Source organism: Candida theae, assembly GCF_024610275.1.
Source record: "Candida theae strain CBS 12239 chromosome Unknown scaffold33, whole genome shotgun sequence".
NCBI classification, from domain to species: domain Eukaryota; kingdom Fungi; phylum Ascomycota; class Pichiomycetes; order Serinales; family Debaryomycetaceae; genus Lodderomyces; species Lodderomyces theae.
In genome coordinates this window covers 31760-52193 of record NW_026261401.1, presented here as the reverse complement: position 1 = coordinate 52193, position 20434 = coordinate 31760, and the positions used below count along the sequence as shown (strand labels likewise).

The following is a 20434-nucleotide window of genomic DNA, read 5'->3' as shown; positions in this document are numbered from 1 at the left end:
TTCTGTTCTCTTATATGTACATATATATATATATTTTCGCTTTTTCCGAACGTATTTCCATTCACTTCTCCATTTTTCAAATTTCATGCCACATACAAATCCGAAGAACAATGGGACCATGAATCCAGGTACGAAGCAAGCACACGATATATATTGAAGATCAATCCCAGGCACTACTTGCAAGTGACAAAAGTCTTGGCTCAAAAACCAATTGATCGATGCTTGCAATATTCAACAGGTCCAAACCGAGGGTGGTGGCATTTCAACTTTTGATCAGATACTATTCATTGGTGCATCCTAAATCTAAAGTTGTCCATTCTACGGATGAAGCATTAGAAGGCCTTACCTCAAACATCACGCTACTATCAGGTGGGTTTGGCTTGAGTGGTGTTCCCGACACCGTCATCAATGCACTCGTTAAAAAACCCGAGATCAACAACATCACTGCCGTTTCGAACAATGCCGGACTCGATGGGCGTGGATTGTCACAGTTGCTAGTCACTGGTCAAATAACCAAGATGATTAGCAGTTATATTGGCGGAAACAGAACTTTTGAGAAATTGTACTTGACCGGTGCCATAGACTTGGAATTGACTCCTCAGGGTAACTTGGCAGAACGAGTTCGTGCTGGAGCTGCTGGAATTCCTGCTTTTTACTCCCCCACGGGTGTTGGCACGTGGTTGGAAGAAGGGAAGTTACCTGTAAGGTACGACTCAACGGGGGAGAAGGTGTTGAAAACAAGCGAGACCCGTGAAGTGAGGGAGTTTAATGGGAAAAAGTACTTGTTGGAGTTTGCAATATGCGGAGATGTAGCACTTGTCAAAGCATACAAGGCTGATACGTTGGGGAATTGCTGGTTCAAAGGTGCGGCAAGAAATTTCAATTCAGTTATGGGTAGAAACGCAAAGTTAACAATAGTTGAAGCAGAGCACATCGTTGAACCGGGAGAAATTGCACCCGAGGACGTTCACTTACCTGCCATATATGTTGATCGTGTCATTCAATCTACTACACCAAAAGATATTGAGATCTTCACATATTCCGAGACTGCGCAAGATGAATCGTTGGAGAAACCAAAAACTACTAGTGAATTGAAGAGATTAAAGATCGTCAAGAGGGCAGCACAAGAGTTCAAGGATGGCTCGTTTGCTAATTTGGGTATAGGTATGCCTACATTGGCACCAAACTATTTACCAGAAAACATCAACGTCACTTTACAATCAGAGAATGGTATCTTGGGTTTGGGACCTTTTCCACAACGAGGACAAGAAGATCCCGATTTGATCAATGCCGGCAAGGAGACAGTTACACTTGCACCTGGAGCTTCATTGTTTGGCTCTGAAGAATCATTTGGCATGATACGCAGTGGTAAAATTGATTTAACCATCTTGGGTGGGTTACAAGTTGCATCAAATGGTGACTTGGCCAATTGGGGCCTACCAGGACGAGTCAAAGGTATGGGTGGTGCCATGGATCTCGTGAGCAACCCACAAAACACTAGAGTTGTGGTCGTTATGGAGCACGTTGACAAAAAGGGAAGACCCAAGATTTTAACAGAGTGTCAGTTCCCATTGACTGGTAAAAAGTGTGTCTCGCGGATTATTACTGACTTGGCAGTGTTTGACATTGTTGATGAGAAATTGGTGTTGGTTGAGATTGATCCGGAGAGTAGCGTGGAAGAGATAAAGGCCAAAACTGCTGCATCATTTGAAATTTCGCCAAATTTGAAAGCTATAGAGCTTTGAGCGAAAACTAGAGTAGTAAACAGGAGGTCATTACGTCACTAGACATGTATACCGACTAGCATGAATAGAGAACTAGTCTCCCTCTCCCTCAACAAACTTCCGAAGCAAAACCAGACTGGAAGTATGTGCTTAAGAAAGTTCTCATTTTGTGTAAGAATATCATATTAGGCCAAGTAAGTGGTACAATCTGTTTTATTGTCTGACATCGACGTTTTGTACACCTCAATGCAGCACCACTTTAGTCGGGACGCAGTTACGGTATCACTCTTTGTGCATTAGATGAGCTTAATGAGAACATCTACTCCTATGCAATAAAAATGGCACCTGTACTTATTCTGACACTGGTAATTTCAAATTTCATGTCTTTTTGGGGCTTTTGTGATACGTTTTGTGAGATGAATTGACTAAACTGATGCTTTTGAAAATATCAGGGTAATCGACTAATTAAGAAACGACTACAGGTTGATGGGTCCGACCATGTAGTTGCTCCCACTTCCATAGGTATAGATTCCTGACTGGAGAAGATACTGAAGATGTAGGCGACACCTACATGAATTAATGGTTTTTTTTTTCTCCACAATAGGGTTCAGCACCTCAAAGCATAGTCAATGGACTGTCTCAATAACCTTTCTGTCCAAATCGTTTCACCTATAGCTTATACCTACAACTCAAATTATACTTTTTTGTGGATGGGTGTAAAGGTGACAATTTCAATTTGTGTGTGTGTGTGTGTGTGTGGTTTATTGAAATCCGCAACAGACAATTTTTACGAAGTTCTTCCCCCCACTATAAATCTGTACAGTCTAAATTTCAAACTTGTTTGAATCACAACTTTCCTGGGTTTCCTTCTTTTTTTATTTTTTTAGTTTATATCAAAGACAGAAGAAGAGTATATCTGTGTCAGACTCGCCTACGGTATCTACTGTTGACACATATTGTTGGCTTATATCACATCCCACTATACTGATTTACGCAGAATCGCCAGATTTCAACAGGCATAGACACTTTGCATGAATACTGACGCACATAATCGAGGTTGATCAAACTTTTATTAATTCGAAATTAACACATTTCCCCACACTAATTACCAAGACTTAATGGACGCGGCCAAAGACGAGACACGAGAGAACATCAAGAAACGGAGAATAAAACAGGCTTGTGATTACTGCCGAACGAAAAAAGCTAAATGTGATGGATTATCTCCATCATGCACCAACTGCACCATCAATAACGAGAAATGTACATACACATACTCGTCCAAGAGGCGAGGGTTGCCCACTGGTTACACGCATGAACTAGAAAAGAAAGTTGCCATACTTCAGGCTGTGCTTGCTAGCGCAATACAACAGCGACCGGAATTTGAGAGTGCAGTGTGGAGTAGTTTGGAAAATCACCATGACTTGATCAATAATTTAAGAGACTTGAATCAGATATGGAAAGACCATTCAATTTCAAAGTTTGTTGAGACGATTTTGCATCAGGAATCTCCCATGTTCAAGAATTTCAAAAGTCTAGGGTCACTTAAATCGGAAGCATCCAATGGGATTAGTGACGGTAGGAGCAGTGTGGGTAGTGCATTACAACTGCCACCAAGCAGCTCGAGCAACAATAATAACAACAACATCATCGTGAAGCAGGAAAAGGTTACTGCTACTACTACTACTACAACAGCAACTACTCCCTCTGAAAATCTTGAGGTGGCTCCAATCTCGAACCAGATTACCTATCCAGCAGCGCAAGTGGCCTCCAACTCGCAAGCGCAAGAACAACCACCGTGGCTGTTTAACAACAATCTACCAACATCACAGGAACTATACGAGACCAACAACTTTGTCAATGACCCCTCATTCTTTCTAAACTATGACATTTTCCAATTCATTTCCGATGAAGTCGAGTCGTCTGGGGGAGCAGAAAATTGGGAACCCGTTGCACTACAATACCATGGGTTGTCATCCATCATATCCGGATTCACAAACAAAGCCATCCAACAAAATTACAAAAAGAAACCCAATAGAAAGAACCCATTTAGGGTGGGGTCTTTATTCAATATGTCATCTTTTGCAATCAACGCCAATCTTCAGGATAAGATACACCTCCCGCATGAAATTTTCCAATTTCCTGCAAATGTTCGAACACTTGTGGATAACTACTTTCAGATTTTTCACGTTTTGTTTCCCATGTTGGATAAGATCAATGTCAAGAGGCAACTTCACCACCTCCAGCTGCCCCATGGAGATGCGAGACAAGTTGATTGTAACTTGGTGGCCCTTATATGGGCAGTTGTGGCTATTGGTGAGTCTAGCTCTAACGTCACTGGTGACTTCTCGGCTGGACTAACGTACGCCAAGAATGCCATCTTGGCATTGGAGAATTCATTGACATCGACTATAGAGACTATGCAGGCAATGTTGATTCTAGGGTTGTTTTACTATCAAGCTGGTCAATGGGATTACTCGTGGGTTTTGATTAGTTCGAGTTCAAGAATGGCTATTGACGTACGATTGATGAGATCAGCTTCCGATGAAGAGGATAGCAAGTATCAATCAAGTACAACTTTGAACAATATCAGTAGGCAGAGAACTTGGGCCAATGTTTACGTGATAAATACCTTGCTTTCGGCAAGAATGGGCCGTTCACCCGTGGTGCGGGCTTCGGATTGGCCAATTCCTCAAATTGATACCGATGGCTGGGAAGAATATGATTCCTGGGAATGTTATCATATGCCTGAATCAATACGACTCGACCACGGGCGGTTTTTGTCCAGTTTCAATCAGTTTATCAAGATTGTGTTTATTTTGAACCTTGCCATTACTTCAACAATCAACACATCCACGGGCGTTGTTGATGATGGGGTTGTTGGTGGAAAAATCAATTACGACGATCGAAGAAACCCCAGTAGCATGACCATGGGTAACTTTGAGGCCAAAATCAATGATTTTGTTCGCAACATGCCTGACTATTGCCGTTTGAAGGAGCATTGGAACCCAGCACCGTACCTTGCTATTGAAGGTGTCAAGCAACTAGTTTGGTGTGTGTTGGTGGTAAGGTTGAGTTCGTTGAAAGGAACCAATGATGCGCATGAGACTTTGATTAGAACAAGAAATAAGCAATACACTAAAGCTATCCTGGTATTACGAAATGTGTACCGACCGGACGTTGTGAAGACGATAAAGATTTATCCGTTTGTGGATTACATACTAACTATGGCGTTAAATTTTCCCCAGATGATGGAGTTCCCAACAGATCATGAACGAGTGATGCATTGTCGTGAGATTAGAAGCTTATTGCTTCAAAATGCATCGACGTCGCCACCAATGAGAATATCCGTTGAGATTTCACAGCAGATGAACTTGGACTACTTGCAATTCGACACGCCCAAGGCACAAGAGAGTCCGACAATTGCTAACTTGTTAAACTCCCCAACTCAAGAACCGCAAAAACCCGTGTTGCCAAAACTGCAACGTAAATTGATAAAGATAGAGGAGGAGGAAAGTTTGGGCAACTCGAAGGAGTCGGCAGGAGAAGAAGCGGAAGTTGAAAGTCAAGCAAGAGCGTTGTTGAGTGGTGTGAATGCTCTCAGTCCTCCGCCTATTGGCCCCGAATTTAAGGAGAAACCCACCCCCGTTGTTCGATCTTCATCCTCCGGTCAGTTTGGGGCAAGGGAGGAGCAACAACAATTTCCAATGGTTGTTGGTGGTGTAATGCCTCCCATACATCAGTCAGTACATCACCAGCCAGTACAGCACGAACCCGTCCTACATCAACAGTCACACCCTCAACCAGTGCAACCTATTCCTCATGGATTGCAGAAAGTACAGTCAATGCATCCATTGCCAATAATACAATCATCGCCACAGGCTCGGTCAATACAATCCATGCAGCCCATGCAGCCCATGCAGCCATTACAACCAAACCAAGGTCCGATTTACCCCATACCTCAGAAAAACTTTCAGTTCTATCAAAGTCAACATTGGGTGCCACCGGGAAACAATAATGTGCATCATCGTAATTAAGAAGTAGTGTTTGAATGTATTACTATTCGACAGACTCTACCTATTCACTTTTGAAGATATATAAAAGGTAAATTGAATTTACGATACTACGCTACTTAATCAACCAAATATTCCTTCTTCCATAGCGTTTGGAACTGATTTATCACCATAAGCACCTAACCAACTGACGGGCTTAACCCAACTGTGAACTGATTGCAGCTTGTGTAGCTGTAAAGCCTCTTGCAATGTGGATGCCAACTTTTCAGCATCATAGAAATTATCACCTTCGTATACATAGCTAACGAGAACTTGGATGCCTATTGAGTTGGAACTACTCTCGCCATTGTAAGATATGATTGACTTGACCAACTCAGTGACGAATTTCGAGTCTTTATCGGCTTCACCAGCACCACCAGCACCAAATTTGGAATCACTTGATTCGGCAAGTGAGGAAGAAGATGCCAATGACAAGTTTTTCAAGTTTGAACTGATCAAATCCTCGGTGTCGTAAAGTTTGACATCACCGCTTTTGACACTTTCGACTAACCCGGCATCTGATGAGTTCAAGACAAACACATGTTCGAAATGAGTGGTTATGAATGGGAATAGCACTTGTTGCACAAATGGAAGTGTGTATGTTGGAATGATTGGACTCCGTTGCTGTATGACCGTAAGATTAAACTTTTGTGAGTAGTAGACTTCGATGGCATGACTAATGCCCAGTTCTGGATGCAGATTCAGTGTAGCGTAGTCAATTGGGCCGGCGAATGGATAAAGATACAAGTCATCCAAGTATCCAATTTTGGTCAAAGAATAGGTATGGATGAGCAAGTCTACCGTTAATTGAGGGATGTTACCAATTGATATTGATGGGATTATTAACGTGGATCCTGAAATATCCGGCTGACTCTTGGAATCGACAGGCGTGAATGGAGAAGTTGACATCGCGTATCGTAATGAAAGAAGGTTTGATTCCTTTAGAAGGCAAAAATGCTTCTTATAAAAATGAAATGTGGAGCTACCCATCCTTCACGTGCGCTGGTCCTCCAATTGTTCCTCCCCCACGTACGCTAGAACATGCGTCCAATAGAATACACCCCAAAATGAGCTAGCACACTATTGAGAGCTGTGCATAAGTAGTGGACATCCTGAGATCGGAGTCATTGCCGAATATGCAGCACTTTGATATCGAAGAATATACAACTACTGACAGAGGGAGAGAAAGTTCAATCTAAATTAGTTTAGTGATAAGTGCGCGAGTAGAGTCACATTATTTTAATAACTACGCATAGGTGTTACGTTAGTGTCAGTGTAAGTAATATGAGTGTGTAATATTCGATTATTGATGGGCTAATATAAAACACTAATATTATAGAAAGAGTACAGTTAGTAAGTAAGTAACAAAATGTAACAACAGATGGAGAAGAGAGAGAGATATTTCATATGACACAACACAATAGAAACAAAGAGAGAGTCAATGAATGATGAGAGAGAGAGAGAGAGAGAGAGAGAGCGAAAACAATTTATAGAAATTCAACGACATCCTCACAACATCCTCACACACACACACACTTTCTAACTAGCCTTATCTTACACCCACTCAAACACTCCATCCAGACAACTACAACAACACATATCCAAGTTACTGAATAAAACAAACACAAGTAAACCCCTCAATTGTGATCAATTGTGCAGCAAACATATCCTTAAGGCAGTCTCACTACTAAACACCGACTCTCTTCACATTCATTGGACGCTGTCATTGCTTTCTCCAAATTGGTCCATCTAACCGCTCCCCCACTTCAGCTTTTGCTTTTCCCCACTCAATTGCTTCATGCCTAATATCTTGAAGAAGCTATATCGCAACTACCAGGACCAACATCAGCATCATACATCTCACGAGCCTTCTCCAGCTTACAACGAAGATACGTCAATGGACACATACAATCAACTGCATCCTGGTGAGCAGATTAATCATCCCGGTCCTGCTCAAGCAGCAATGAGCAATACCAACGTGAGCGCAACGACTACTGCGAATGTGACGCAGGCTTCACAACAGCAGCAACAACAACAACAACAGCAACAGCAAGAGCAACAGGCACAGCAACAAGAAGTGAATCTTCAAAAGCAACAACAACAACATCAACAGAACGTGCCCAAATCTGCTGCTGATGAGGCTATTCAAAGATCCTTACTCCCTCAAAGATCTACCGTAAGTAAGGGCAAGTATTCGCTAAATGACTTTTCAATAATGAGAACATTGGGTACAGGCTCATTTGGTAGAGTGCATTTGGTAAGATCGGTACACAATGGACGATACTATGCAATTAAAGTGTTGAAGAAACACCAGGTTGTCAAAATGAAGCAAGTTGAACACACCAACGATGAGCGGAAAATGTTAAAGTTGATCGAACACCCCTTTTTGATAAGAATGTGGGGCACATTCCAAGATTCCAGAAACTTGTTTATGGTGATGGACTATATTGAAGGTGGCGAGTTGTTTTCCTTGTTGAGAAAATCGCAACGGTTCCCTAACCCTGTGGCGAAATTTTATGCTGCTGAAGTGACATTGGCCTTGGAGTATTTGCACAGTCATGATATCATTTACCGAGACTTGAAACCGGAAAATATCTTGTTGGATAGGAATGGACATATTAAGATTACCGATTTTGGGTTTGCCAAGGAAGTTAGTACGGTGACTTGGACATTGTGTGGAACACCCGATTACATTGCTCCCGAAGTCATCACCACTAAGCCATATAACAAATCAGTTGATTGGTGGAGTCTTGGTGTTTTGATTTTCGAAATGTTGGCAGGGTATACTCCATTTTACGACTCAACCCCAATGAAGACTTACGAAAAGATCTTGGCGGGAAAGATCCACTACCCAAGTTTTTTCCAACCAGATGAAATTGATCTCTTGTCGAAATTGATAACGGCTGATTTGACTCGGAGATTGGGTAATTTGATAAATGGGCCCGCTGATATAAGAAATCATCCTTGGTTCAAAGAGGTGGTTTGGGAAAAATTGTTGGCCAAGGATATTGAAACTCCTTATGAACCGCCAATCACTGCTGGTGTTGGTGACTCTTCTTTGTTTGACCATTACCCCGAGGAACAACTTGACTATGGCGCTCAGGGAGAGGATCCATATGCTCAATATTTCCTTGATTTTTAGACTATACAGAGTATTTAATTGATTGTCATTCATTAGTTATTACAACTTTTACACAAAATTTCTGTACACCGGGGACTGTTTTACACCAGTTGTCTCTAAACGTAACAAGATGTTTATAAAATACATATAATGAATAAAAAAAAAGTGCCACTGTACTGAACTGAATGCTTCTGAGAAACTATTTTCCATCCTTGCAGTTATCTCCCTACAAATGCCCCAAACCACATCATGCCTGAAACACATTCTTGCATTCCAAACATACAAAAAACAAAATCATACTGGTATCTTTCCGTCTTTGTTGTGATTGGAAAAACACACAATCACGATTCCCACATTGCGGACACTCTTTATCACTCCTGGGCAAAGTTGGATCATTTCCAATATCTTCCACCACACCAGCAGTAGCACCTATGTTGGTCATCAATTCATGACGGTAGACTTTCGAGTTTTCTGCCAATTCGGTGTATCCGCAATTTCGACATGCATAGAGGAGACGTTGATCGTCTTTGTCTTCTTTTGGGTACAACATGTTGTTGCATTCTGCGCAGAATCTGAATGAAGCCATCGTGCGGGTGAAGTAATGCCCTATGTGTGTGTGTGTAAGAGTAAAGGGCAGAACTGACTCGAAATGGCGAGCATTGGCTGTTTTGTAATTTTTCACCATTCCATTGATAGAGGGATGCGTGCACCAATGGTTAAAAAAAAAAGGTTCAACTAAACTTTTTTTTTTTTTTCCAATCTCGTCTGTTAAAAATTTTTCAACCTTGGAAGCTTTAAACCACATTACTGCCTACACAATCCCAATATGTCAGTCATTCGTCAAACCATATCACGTAGTCTTAGAAGCTCCCTTGCAAAGAGATCCCCATCTGTCATAACATCAGTCAGATTCAACACCACCAACACCACCGCCGCCGCTGCACCAACTGAATCATCATCACCATCATCACCAGTAGATCCAAAGATAACTCAAATCGTGGATCAAATCTCCACATTGACCCTTTTGGAAACGTCGCAATTAGTTAATGAATTGAAATCGAAGCTCAACATCAGTGACATTGCATTACCAGTAGCCGGAGCAGGTGGTGCCGGCGGAGCAGCAGCCCAAGCTGCCCCAGCAGAAGAGGAAGAAGCTAAACAGCCAGTTGAAGAAAAGACCATGTTTGCCATCAAGTTGGAGAGTTTTGACGCCAAGTCTAAACCTAAGGTCATTAAGGAAGTTAAAGGGTTGTTGGGATTGAGTTTGGTTGAAAGTAAAAAGTTTGTGGAAAGTGCACCAAAGGTGTTGAAGGAGAATGTTGCAAAGGAGGATGCTGAGAAGATAAAGGCCACCTTGGAAGGTTTGGGAGCTAAGGTTGTGTTGGAGTAAGTGTGAGAGTTTTGCAAGTGTGGAGAGAGAGGGAGAGCAGGGAGAGTACAGAAATGGACTACAACGTGGAAGAGCCCGCTCATTTTGGTTGTTTGAGGTCCACTTTGTTTGTAGAATCGATGTGGTGCAGCCTTGTAAATATACATTTTACGATCCATACTATAGCCAGTAGTTCTCTCTATAATTGGGACGCTGCATGCGTTACAACTTTTGTGGACTACGTCACAGTTGCAAAGCAAAATAACTTTGGTGATTGTGTGCCTCCAAAAAAAAAAAAAAATCTCAGCTCAGCAGTGAGTTTGCAACTAGGATTCACGACTAAATCTGGTAGTGAGCACCACCTGACAATCTTGAATATCTTTGTAGTTTCTGCTGCTGGCATCAAAGTTTCCCACATATCAATTCCAATTCTAAATTCTGACAACTAATTGATCTAAATGTGACTACTTGCTGCATTGTTCGAAGCGTTGGGTGTGGGTGCCACTGTAGCCGTTTACATAGACACGTACGCAGAAAACGAAACAAAAAGCACATTGGAAAGTTTGTATGAGAAATTCAGTCTTCTCTAGGGAAACAGTCCTTGATGATGAAGAGATCAAACAGATGCTCGAACGCGTTCTCAATAGACTTTCCATAACATTAAATGAGGAACAAAAGGAACTTGCTTGTCAAGGTAGCAAGGGATGTTGCAAATGTATTTGATATTGGAAAGGAGCCACTAAAGGATGCTTCAACCTTCCCCTCCCAAATGCAAAAGCGCGGTGTGAACCTTGCTTTCCCGTATGGCTAGCTTGTGTGTTATGAGTTTGAATTCTGGTGCTTTGTACCATGATTCATTCGGGAACTTGTTGGCAGTTTTACTTACGCTCTGTATTTCAAGTGGAGTTTGGGAAATTTGGCTTTCATGGTGGATAGGTGATTGCTGAATAAAACAAACGACATGCTACAAAAATACTGATTCCAGTATCGAAGCTAAAGTATTAGAGAACCGAAGATGAATTGGATAAACTGAAATTCAACCTGCTTATTGTGGATGATTTCGGTGCTTGATTAGGTATGCAAGTTGTTACCAATTTCTTTTTTTTTTTTTTATTTTTTTTCTCAAATCGAAGAGAGTCGACTTTGGATGGAGCATACGAAAGCCAAACTGAGGGTAAGTCTATTACATTTCAATTCTATCCAGGATTTTTATACATACAGTTGGGTGTAAATTTGCATGAACCCTCTGTCTATACCTTCATTAATAATGACGCAATTGCCCCAGAACATTGCACACAATTGCAATTTCTTTTTGTGTAATCGTGCAACGTCATAGGTTTTTGAAGATCGACAATCGAGCAAATTAGATAAATACAAATTGTAGCAGTGGTAGATCAATAAGTAGAGACAACAGCACTGCGCAAATGTACTGATACTGACACAGGAATTACATGAAGTGAGTGCTAGCTTCCAAGTTCAGGTCTGCGACGAAAAAGATGGTCTGCATTCGCTTGAGTCAATTTGTAAGTGGCTTGTGTAAAATGACATGTATCTGCCACAAACAAAAACAGAAGTGCAATTGCTAATCGTCACTTTGAGAGAAATATAGTTGTGATCCAAATGGAAAACTGAGACACCAACCAGAACCAAATAGAGAGTTTAAAATAATATGCGTGAGAGGTTTTGTCCTCGAGTCTTGTGCCTTTTCTGGTATGCCAATGCAGAGTATTCTTCTGATCGCAAGGGGGATGACAATGAAAATGTAGATGTGGCAAATGGGACTGGTAAACCTTGCAAGAGCCTCGTAGGAAGTGAATTCTTTCTTGTATCTTACGTCTGACGGCTTCAAAACTTTTTTTTGTGTCTTATGTCTGTTTTGCTCCACGATATGTATATATATATATACATATGTATTGTGTTTGTGTTGATAGGACAAATTTTATTCAATTTCATCAAAACCGACGGATTTCCATTTTTCCACAAATTTTCTTTTCTCCTGAGTTCCATTTTTTTTTATTTTTATTTTTTTTTTTTCCTCCTTTCTTGCCTTACTGTGCTTTTTTGTTTATCAATAGAGGTTTGTGCTAAGACTATACCCACAATCCATCAAACAGACTTAAACGTATACTATCACTAAGAGAAGCGTTGGCCAAGGCTTTCACAAATAGTAATCAAAGGTTGCATCGAAAGTGTGTTGAAGTCCATTGAACAAGGTTACTCGACTTGAACGGATTTCGTTTTCTTAATTTTTTTTATTTTTCGCTTTTCGCTTGCTGCAACTGACGGAGTTCATCAACCCACATACCAAAGCAAAGCAAAGCAAAGCATTTGGTGGTAAGGGCGTCTTGGATTACATTTTATTTAAAATCTCAGTCGGTGCTGGTCGTGAGATATCCTTATCAAGAAGATCACCCCATAGTTCATACGCAAGATCTGCGTCTTAATTAAAAAGGTTTCAAGGTTTTCAAACGACATAATATTGCCACAATCTTCGGAGGATGCTTATGCTGAGAGATTCAATTATACAAACACGCTAGTATACACCTCAAAACAAGAACACTTCGATTACCATCTTATCTTTGAATCGTTTTGCCTTCCAAAATGAGTGAAAAGACTTCTTATAGGATACCCCTTGATGACCTAAATTTGGAAAGCAAACATTTTACATCAAAGGACGACATAAAACCTTGGCTCCAGGAGAGTCTACAAAACAAAGGTATTCACGTTGTGATCGAAAGATCCGACGCCACCAAGATCATTTTCAAGTGTAAAAATAAAGAGAAAAAGACAAAGATAATCGAGTCCAAGAACAAAAACACAAAGATTCCAATAAGGCGACACACGAGCTGTCCTTTCAAAATCAGAGCAAATCTCAGTAGCAGACAGAAGATTTGGTCTATCCTGGTGATCGATGATCGCCATGATCACACTGTTGAAGTTCAAGGCGGTGAAACATGTATACCGAAACGACAAGACCAACCAGAATTAGAAGCTTATAGCCTGCAAGAGGAGGAGCATCAGCCGCAACAGCAACAGCAACAGCAACAGCAACAGCTGCTGTACCCTCCTCCCTCCCTTTCGTCCTTGAGCCCTGGAATGAATTTAAGTAAGAGCAATATGGACAAAAAGTTGCAGATGGAATCGAGAGCAAGAAGCCAGGATAAAAATACTTCGAGTGGTACCGACCAGACTTCTTCTGTTTCTGCATTTTCTAACAGAAGCGCTGACGAATTCAAAGATAGTCCTCCCACATCACTAAATCTGACAGGCGAAGAGGGGTCAACAGGTGTGCAAGAGGCCACTTCATCCGAGAACTCAGCTTCCAACTCTATCAGTTTACCCAAGAAACGAAGAGCCCCTCTTATAAAGAGTACAAATAAAAAGAGAAAATCACAAGACGAGCAGCTGACAACACGTCCCCTTGAACTCCCTCTTCCTTTACTTCAACAGTCATCCAAGAGTGACTTCAAACCACATACAGTTTCAGGGAAGAATCAGCGCAGAAAGTCTGCTCAAGATCCAAAGCAGCAAAGGTCTCCTCAACAGAACAAGCATTCAATGTCACCTAGAGCACCAAAAAAAGCAGGCACAGAAAGAGCGCAAGCTTTGCATCCTATACAAGCACCACATGATGGGAAGTACAAGCTCTCTCCAACTTCCCAGATCAAAGCACAAGCATTACCTATACCCAAGCCCCAGTCGCAATCACAATCATTGTTTGCAATCCAGGCTTTGCAAAATGAAGTTCGCCAAAAGATCAGATATTACATTTTGGATAACAGAAACATTACTGATAATCAAAAAACGGCAATGCTTGATTCATTTGTGTCTCAGTTGTTGGTGGAGTACAAGAGCGCATTCAGTCCTCAGTTTTTGGATTCTTTGAGACAGAATTTATATGGAAGAGAAAACCCAAATGGCCCTTCACAAGTTATCTCTAGCACTCCACCAGAGCGAGCAAATTTTCAACAAAATGGATCGATCAGTCAACATCCTTTGAATAAGAAGGCGGCAATGAATAACTGGTTACTAAGTGGTTTGAATGACTCTTCAGGATCCGGAATTCCAGGGCCGTCAATTCCATTGTCCCCAATGTTGAATGACAATGACGGTGTTTACGCAGCTGCAGCTGCAGCTGCCACCGCAACAGAAGTAGTAGACGGGAGTGAGAACTTACCCAACAATTCCTTGGACAATATCTCGCCTACGTCGTCGATCAATGGTCAGACATCAAATGGGTTGAGCTACTCCAACCAGGGAAATGGTCAATTTTCCCAAATTCAAAATCAAGGTCCACAGTTGCCACCAATCAATAGTATACAAGATAGGATTCCATCCAATGGTGATTTTAACTCAAATGGGAACTTGAATGCAGACACGCAAACGTCTGCTAATAATTTGTTGAACAACTTTGGTACTCCCGGGAACTCATTTGCAATGGGGAATAGTGGCTCCGGTTTAGGCAACACTTTTGGTTTGCCAAATGGGTCAGTCAATGGAATCAATAATGGCTCAAATAGAAATAGTGGCAACTATTCCAACACATCAAACTCCCTATCCTCATCTTCTCTTTTTGGAGGTGGATTGGCAGGGAATAGCTCACTTGGGAATGGTTCATTAATGCCTCCTCTCAGCACCAGCGCCTCGACTTTGAATCCATCGCACATACTTAGGAATGGGGTGAGTAATAGCAGCAACAATATAAGTAACAACAACAATACAGCTGCCACCAACCAAAGCAATGGCCCAATGATGAATAACCACAATCCCAATTCACAAACCAATGGCAACTCCAATATGTCAAGTTTGACCCCATTAAGTTTCAATGTTGGCAAAAACTCAAACCCCCAATCGTTCATGACGCCAAGCACTTCAGCACAATTTGGTGCTTATGCTAATGGAAACACCAATGGGCAAAATAATAGCAACAGCAACCAGTATTTGTTTGCATCGCCATCTAATGGTGTATCTAATCAGAATAGTGGCAATGGAGAGAAAGATCAGGGGATCATGTTGAATAACTTGTCGAATTATGATCCCGGGTGGTAAAGAGAGTTCTTGCTATAGAGCTGAATCCTGAGTAGATCCTTTACTTTTACTTTTACTTTTTTATTTCGTGTGTGAATTTATATAAATATTTAGATATGTGTGCATTTTAATCATGGAGGACTTACATATTTCAGGTTGTATGCAATGAATTCTGTAGTACTATGTCGATGCTTTCCTAGGTTATCACGAAATTCTTTTCTTATTTGAGTATGTAACCAATCGTTGGATCGTCATACGAGCACAACAGAGATTGGTCCCCAACATCGCCTTCCTATCCTCCAATACGATGTAAATTTAGACCCGTAATCTATAAAAAAAAAAAAAAAAAAGAATTTCCCTTTTCAATACATGAACACATCTCTACCCAGCTACACCATTTTTCGCCATATCATAGATCGCATAAATATTCAACATCGAAACCAAGATCCACACAGCAACCGCACATATAGTAGTGATCCAATTATTGGTCATGTACTTGTACCGATTACCATTCTCATCCACAAACACGTCTTTCCCCGCACCTAGTTGATATTCATCATCATTACTCAACTTCACCCTCATGAATTTCTTTGAACATGTGAAGTAAATCAATGGTGCCGTTAAGGGGGGCAACAAAATTGAAATGATAACCTGCGATATGTTCAATGCAATAGACATCCCCTCCCTCTTTAAGCACACACTAACCACAAGACAAGGAATAATCGATATGCATCGCGTAATAAGTCGCCTCAACCACGGTTTCAACGTCCAGTTGATGTGGCCCTCAGATACAACCTGTCCAGCTATGGTGCAAACGATACCGGCGCTCTGACCACTAAATAATAAAGCAACCATGAAAATTGTTCCCATTGCGGGGGCAATGGATCGAGAGAGCAAGTCGTGGATAGTGTACAAGTCGGCGTCCATGGCTTCGGGAGTTCCGTACATTGTTGCCCCGGCAACTATCATAATTGCCGAGTTGACAAATAGAGCCAATGTGCATAGACTGAGTGCGAGTTCTATTATGGAGTATTTTAAGGAGTAGTTAATGGCTTTGTAAGATGGTTTGTAGTTGTGGTAAAAGAAGTCAGCTTCTTTTTCGTATTGCTTTCTTTTCAACTCCTTCTTTTCCTCATCTGAGCAGGAGGAAGTGGAAGCTAAAGAGGTTACGGATTTCTCATCTCGGCTATTCTTGTTGTCATCGTTGACAAGCTTGTCCAAATTGACGTATCCATTCTTGACGTCATATTCACGTAATCTCGGTTGAACCAAACCCGAACCCAAAAACAAAGAGTGGATCATGACTGTGGCACCAACAATAGACGTGGCTATAGTTAACCCACTCCCTTCAAACATTTGTTTACTCGGCACATAGCCTCTAAAAATATCTCTCGCGTCAGCATGGATCTTGGACAATTGTATACAAAAACACACAACAACAACACCCACCAACGCCCCGACTGAATATTCAAATATCTTCACAAACTTCATCGACGACGTGTCTGCACGATATGCCATTAGCACAAACAACACGTCCACGATGGTGATTACGACTCCAGCCGGTAATGGGATCCGCAATAGGATATTGAGGGCAATGGCACTACCGATAACTTCAGCAATATCAGTAGCTATAATGGCGGCTTCTGCAAGCACCCACAACAACAAGTTTAGTTTCCGCGGGAGAAATTCTCGACTGCATCGAGCGAGATCGTATCCTGTAACACTCCCCAATTTGATGCAAAGACTTTGTAGGAAAATTGCAATACAGTTGGATAAAAACACAATGAATAAAAGCGAAAATTGATTTGAGCTTCCCCCAGTAACACATGTTTGATAGTTACCTGGGTCTATGAAACTGACCGAAACGACTAGTCCAGGTCCAATGAATGATGCGTATTTGCGTAGAATCGTTTTGGTTTTGGTGGTTATTTCAGTGATTCTTTTCTGCGGTGGTGGTGTCAAGGGTGTCGGTGTGTTGGAATTTACACTAAATGTTTCACGATCATTATTATGAGTGGATTTGTTACGCTCGTGTATGGAGAACGAGTCTTCATGGTCTGCTCGTTGTATAATCTCTGTACTGGTTTGCTTCTCCTGTATCGTTGCTTGTGTGTCAGGTGATGCAGCGTGAATCTCGTTAGCAAGGTCGACGGAGTTCGTCATTTCCGAAGGTTGAGACTTGTGTTATGGAAGTGCTCTTGTTATGTCTAAACAAAAGTTTACAGATGATCTTCTCCTGCGTTTTGTTTTCTTGGTGTTCGTTATATCCAAAATGGTGTGGATGTGTGATTCGATTCGATTCCATTTTTTTTTATTATTTTTATTTTTATTTTTTTTTTTTCTTTCTTGAGAGAGGGGAGGGGGGTATCGGAAAATGTAGGAAGGCTTTTGCTCAGATGTGGCATCAAGGACCGGTACAACATCTGCTTCTTGACATCTTCACATTTACGCCTCAGGGCGAATAGAAACAAAGTACGCTAGGAATATAATTGTAGTGCATACCTACTGAGTAAGGAATCAATCTTTCAATTGGGTGGTACTGTATGCTTTTCTTATTCCATTCCGGTAATTTACGAAAGAGGCAAATTACACAAACACTATAATTACAGGCACCAGTGAGGCAGAAAATGCCCCCCCCCCTTAAAGTGTGTGTAATTACTGGGAATTAACACTCTAATTGAACATACCGAATTTGCCCAGCATCCCTTAGCTCTGTCAATATCCACTTCTTACTGCTTACGTGTTAAAAAAAAAAAAACAGCGGAGTGGTCTATTTTTTTTCTGTCTTCTCATTTTAATCTATAGTCTCTATGGGTTCTCTACAAACGATTTAATTGGTTCACCATCATCAATAATCTTCCTCACTTTGCTCAAGATATCCTGGAAATCGTTAAACTCAGTGTATGGGATCTTCTCTCTAACACAATAAGTAATCAAATCCTTACCATGTTTAGCAAACAACAAATTGGTTTCCTTAGCCGCACTCAAATCGGAAACTCCATCACCGCAATAAAACAATTTTGGCTGAGTTGATCCATCATCTTTAACTTCAGCAGTGTCAAATCCATGGTTGTTCAACCACTCTTTAATAGATTGTGCCTTATCGTGGCCAAATGGAGAATCAGGGTGTTTGAACAAAAGTTCCCAGTTGGCTCCATTATCATCAATACGCACGTCGTTGGACATAATTTCGATATGGCTCAAGGCTTCAGCTCCAACCAATTGTTGCAACAATGCCGAGATTAAAGGTTTCATACCGGAACTAACGACAATGATTCTGATACCGTGGGCGTTACAGTAATTGTAGAAATCCTTGAATCCAGGATCCAATTTAATGTTGGCTAACAAGATGGAAAGACATTCGTTAAATGGGGTCTTGACTGAATCTATCTCCTCTTTGAATCCATCACGGAAGTTGGTCTTGCCGTCGAGGATATCTTGTCCAATAGCACTTCTTCTGGCTTCACCCATTCCGAGAGTGTCAGTTAAGTAGTCATTGGAATCTTGCAATGTGACAGTACCGTCAAAATCAGTAAAGACAATTGCTGGTGGAGTCGAAGTAGACATGGTTAGCCAAAGTTGTATCTGCGTAGTTGTGGTTGGCTTGTGGGAACGATTGTGTTGGAGGAAGCTTGTTAAAGGTTGCGCTCGATTTTGCGAGTTATTTTTTTTTTGTTGACGGTCTGCCACTGCCAAAACTATATTTTTGAGCACCGCCCACGACCACTCAATGCAATTGTATTATTCACACACAGCGACACTTCAAGTACCCCTTGATTGATGATGTGCATGAGCTTGGTCACGTCGCCTTCACCCGACCTCTCTTTGAGTAGCAGTGACCAACAAGAGACCACTTTTAGTCCACAAAACTTTTCAGTTACTCTTTCTTGCTTTTTTGCCGAAACTGTTTTTGCAACCGATTTCTTAAAAACCACTTCAGTCGGAAGAGAGTAAAATATAATGTTTCTTAAATAGTGAACTACACGAAAGACGTAGCTGAGCCATAAAGCAAGTTCTAGTGGTCTTGGAGAAAGTCAAGAGCATAACCCAGAAAACTTTCTAGCTGGAACAAGTTGTTGGGATTTGACATTACCGCCGGATCGAAGACTCTATCCACGAGTTTCAGAAATTCGAGAGAAAAAAAAACTAATATTGTAGGGAATCGTTGATCGGTATCCATCCACATTGATGTATATGCTTGTACGCGCCTAGCTTCGGCAGGAATGAGCCAGTTCAATGCACTCGAAATGAAAGAGCGCGGTTGCCCCGGTTTCTATTTGTTTTATTTCATCGGTTTTCCGCTTTTGTGATTGATGTATTTTGATTTCTTTTCGTATTGTCTGCGAGCTCTCAGACAGACAGACAGACAGACAAAACTCAAAAAAAAAAAAGAAAAGAAAAGTAAAAAAAAACCGGAGCAAGATGGAAATCCAAAATCGAACACAAAAAGACCACTTGTTAGGGCTAGCACTCGGCACGACAACTAAGAAAGAAAAGTTTCAACTAAGGAGCATCTATGTAGAGTGTAGAGCCTGGGTGACGAAATGTTGATTGCCTATCCACACTCATGTCAGCCAGCTTTGAACAGGCATAGCAAACAAATTTCAATTGTCAAAAGTTTGAAGAGAACGTAAAACGGTGTCTGAATTGCTATCAATTGAGTCTACCTTAGTCGGGGGTGAATGTAAATCCTTCGGGGACTTTACACTTTGCGCATATGACGAAATAAGTATGTCGTAATACACTCTGAAAATAGTCATCGTGTAACTCTTCTCCCTCTCTCCCTCTCTTTCTTTGTTTCTTTGTGTGCGTGTCTCACATGAGATTCTTACTAATTAGCACCATATCCTCTTCATTACGTCAGAGCAGAGCAGATGAGATGATTGTGTAAAGTTTACTCTTGAGAGTCACAGATGTGGAAGGGTAATATGTAGTGGCAGAGTTGAGTAAGCTACGAAATATTTGAGTAGAAAAATCTTCATCTACTTTGGCTTGAGGTCTGTGGCTGATGAAAGTTTAGGCATATTACACTGTATTGTTTTGTATACAAATAAAATACAGCACATTACGATATCATTTGTGTTAAACAAAAAAACAAAAAAAAAAAAAAAAAAAAAAAAAAAAAAGGAAAAAAACTATTTTG

At 41.1% G+C, this 20434-nt stretch overlaps 9 protein-coding genes across 9 annotated transcripts; 5 read left to right on the top strand and 4 right to left on the bottom strand. All coding sequences in view use genetic code 12, as the record gives it.

Moving 5' to 3' along the window:
* Positions 1-85: 85 nt before the first annotated feature.
* Positions 86-1745, top strand: KGF57_001835 (uncharacterized protein; the record flags this gene model as incomplete). Its single annotated transcript, XM_051751083.1, has 2 exons — positions 86-128; positions 370-1745. The coding sequence occupies 2 exons, from the start codon at positions 86-88 to the stop codon at positions 1743-1745; spliced, it is 1419 nt and encodes a 472-aa protein (XP_051609656.1).
* Positions 1746-2842: 1097 nt separating this feature from the next.
* On the top strand, positions 2843-5758 carry ZCF10 (Zcf10p; the record flags this gene model as incomplete). The annotated part of the gene is made up of 1 exon (XM_051751082.1): positions 2843-5758. One exon carries the CDS (start codon positions 2843-2845, stop codon positions 5756-5758), a length of 2916 nt encoding a protein of 971 aa, XP_051609655.1.
* Positions 5759-5857: 99 nt separating this feature from the next.
* Positions 5858-6682, bottom strand: KGF57_001833 (uncharacterized protein; the record flags this gene model as incomplete). Its single annotated transcript, XM_051751081.1, has 1 exon — positions 5858-6682. The coding sequence occupies one exon, from the start codon at positions 6680-6682 to the stop codon at positions 5858-5860; it is 825 nt and encodes a 274-aa protein (XP_051609654.1).
* An 889-nt stretch (positions 6683-7571) lies between these two features.
* TPK2 (cAMP-dependent protein kinase catalytic subunit) lies at positions 7572-8915 on the top strand (the record flags this gene model as incomplete). The annotated part of the gene is made up of 1 exon (XM_051751080.1): positions 7572-8915. The coding sequence occupies one exon, from the start codon at positions 7572-7574 to the stop codon at positions 8913-8915; it is 1344 nt and encodes a 447-aa protein (XP_051609653.1).
* A 226-nt stretch (positions 8916-9141) lies between these two features.
* Positions 9142-9480, bottom strand: KGF57_001831 (DNA-directed RNA polymerase II core subunit; the record flags this gene model as incomplete). The annotated part of the gene is made up of 1 exon (XM_051751079.1): positions 9142-9480. The coding sequence occupies one exon, from the start codon at positions 9478-9480 to the stop codon at positions 9142-9144; it is 339 nt and encodes a 112-aa protein (XP_051609652.1).
* Positions 9481-9720: 240 nt separating this feature from the next.
* Positions 9721-10284, top strand: KGF57_001830 (mitochondrial 54S ribosomal protein bL12m; the record flags this gene model as incomplete). The annotated part of the gene is made up of 1 exon (XM_051751078.1): positions 9721-10284. The coding sequence occupies one exon, from the start codon at positions 9721-9723 to the stop codon at positions 10282-10284; it is 564 nt and encodes a 187-aa protein (XP_051609651.1).
* A 2580-nt stretch (positions 10285-12864) lies between these two features.
* Positions 12865-15312, top strand: AFT2 (Aft2p; the record flags this gene model as incomplete). The annotated part of the gene is made up of 1 exon (XM_051751076.1): positions 12865-15312. One exon carries the CDS (start codon positions 12865-12867, stop codon positions 15310-15312), a length of 2448 nt encoding a protein of 815 aa, XP_051609650.1.
* Positions 15313-15672: 360 nt separating this feature from the next.
* On the bottom strand, positions 15673-17454 carry SMF12 (divalent metal ion transporter; the record flags this gene model as incomplete). The annotated part of the gene is made up of 1 exon (XM_051751075.1): positions 15673-17454. The coding sequence occupies one exon, from the start codon at positions 17452-17454 to the stop codon at positions 15673-15675; it is 1782 nt and encodes a 593-aa protein (XP_051609649.1).
* Positions 17455-18099: 645 nt separating this feature from the next.
* KGF57_001827 (putative phosphoric monoester hydrolase) lies at positions 18100-18858 on the bottom strand (the record flags this gene model as incomplete). Its single annotated transcript, XM_051751074.1, has 1 exon — positions 18100-18858. The coding sequence occupies one exon, from the start codon at positions 18856-18858 to the stop codon at positions 18100-18102; it is 759 nt and encodes a 252-aa protein (XP_051609648.1).
* Between the last annotated feature and the right edge of the window lie 1576 nt (positions 18859-20434).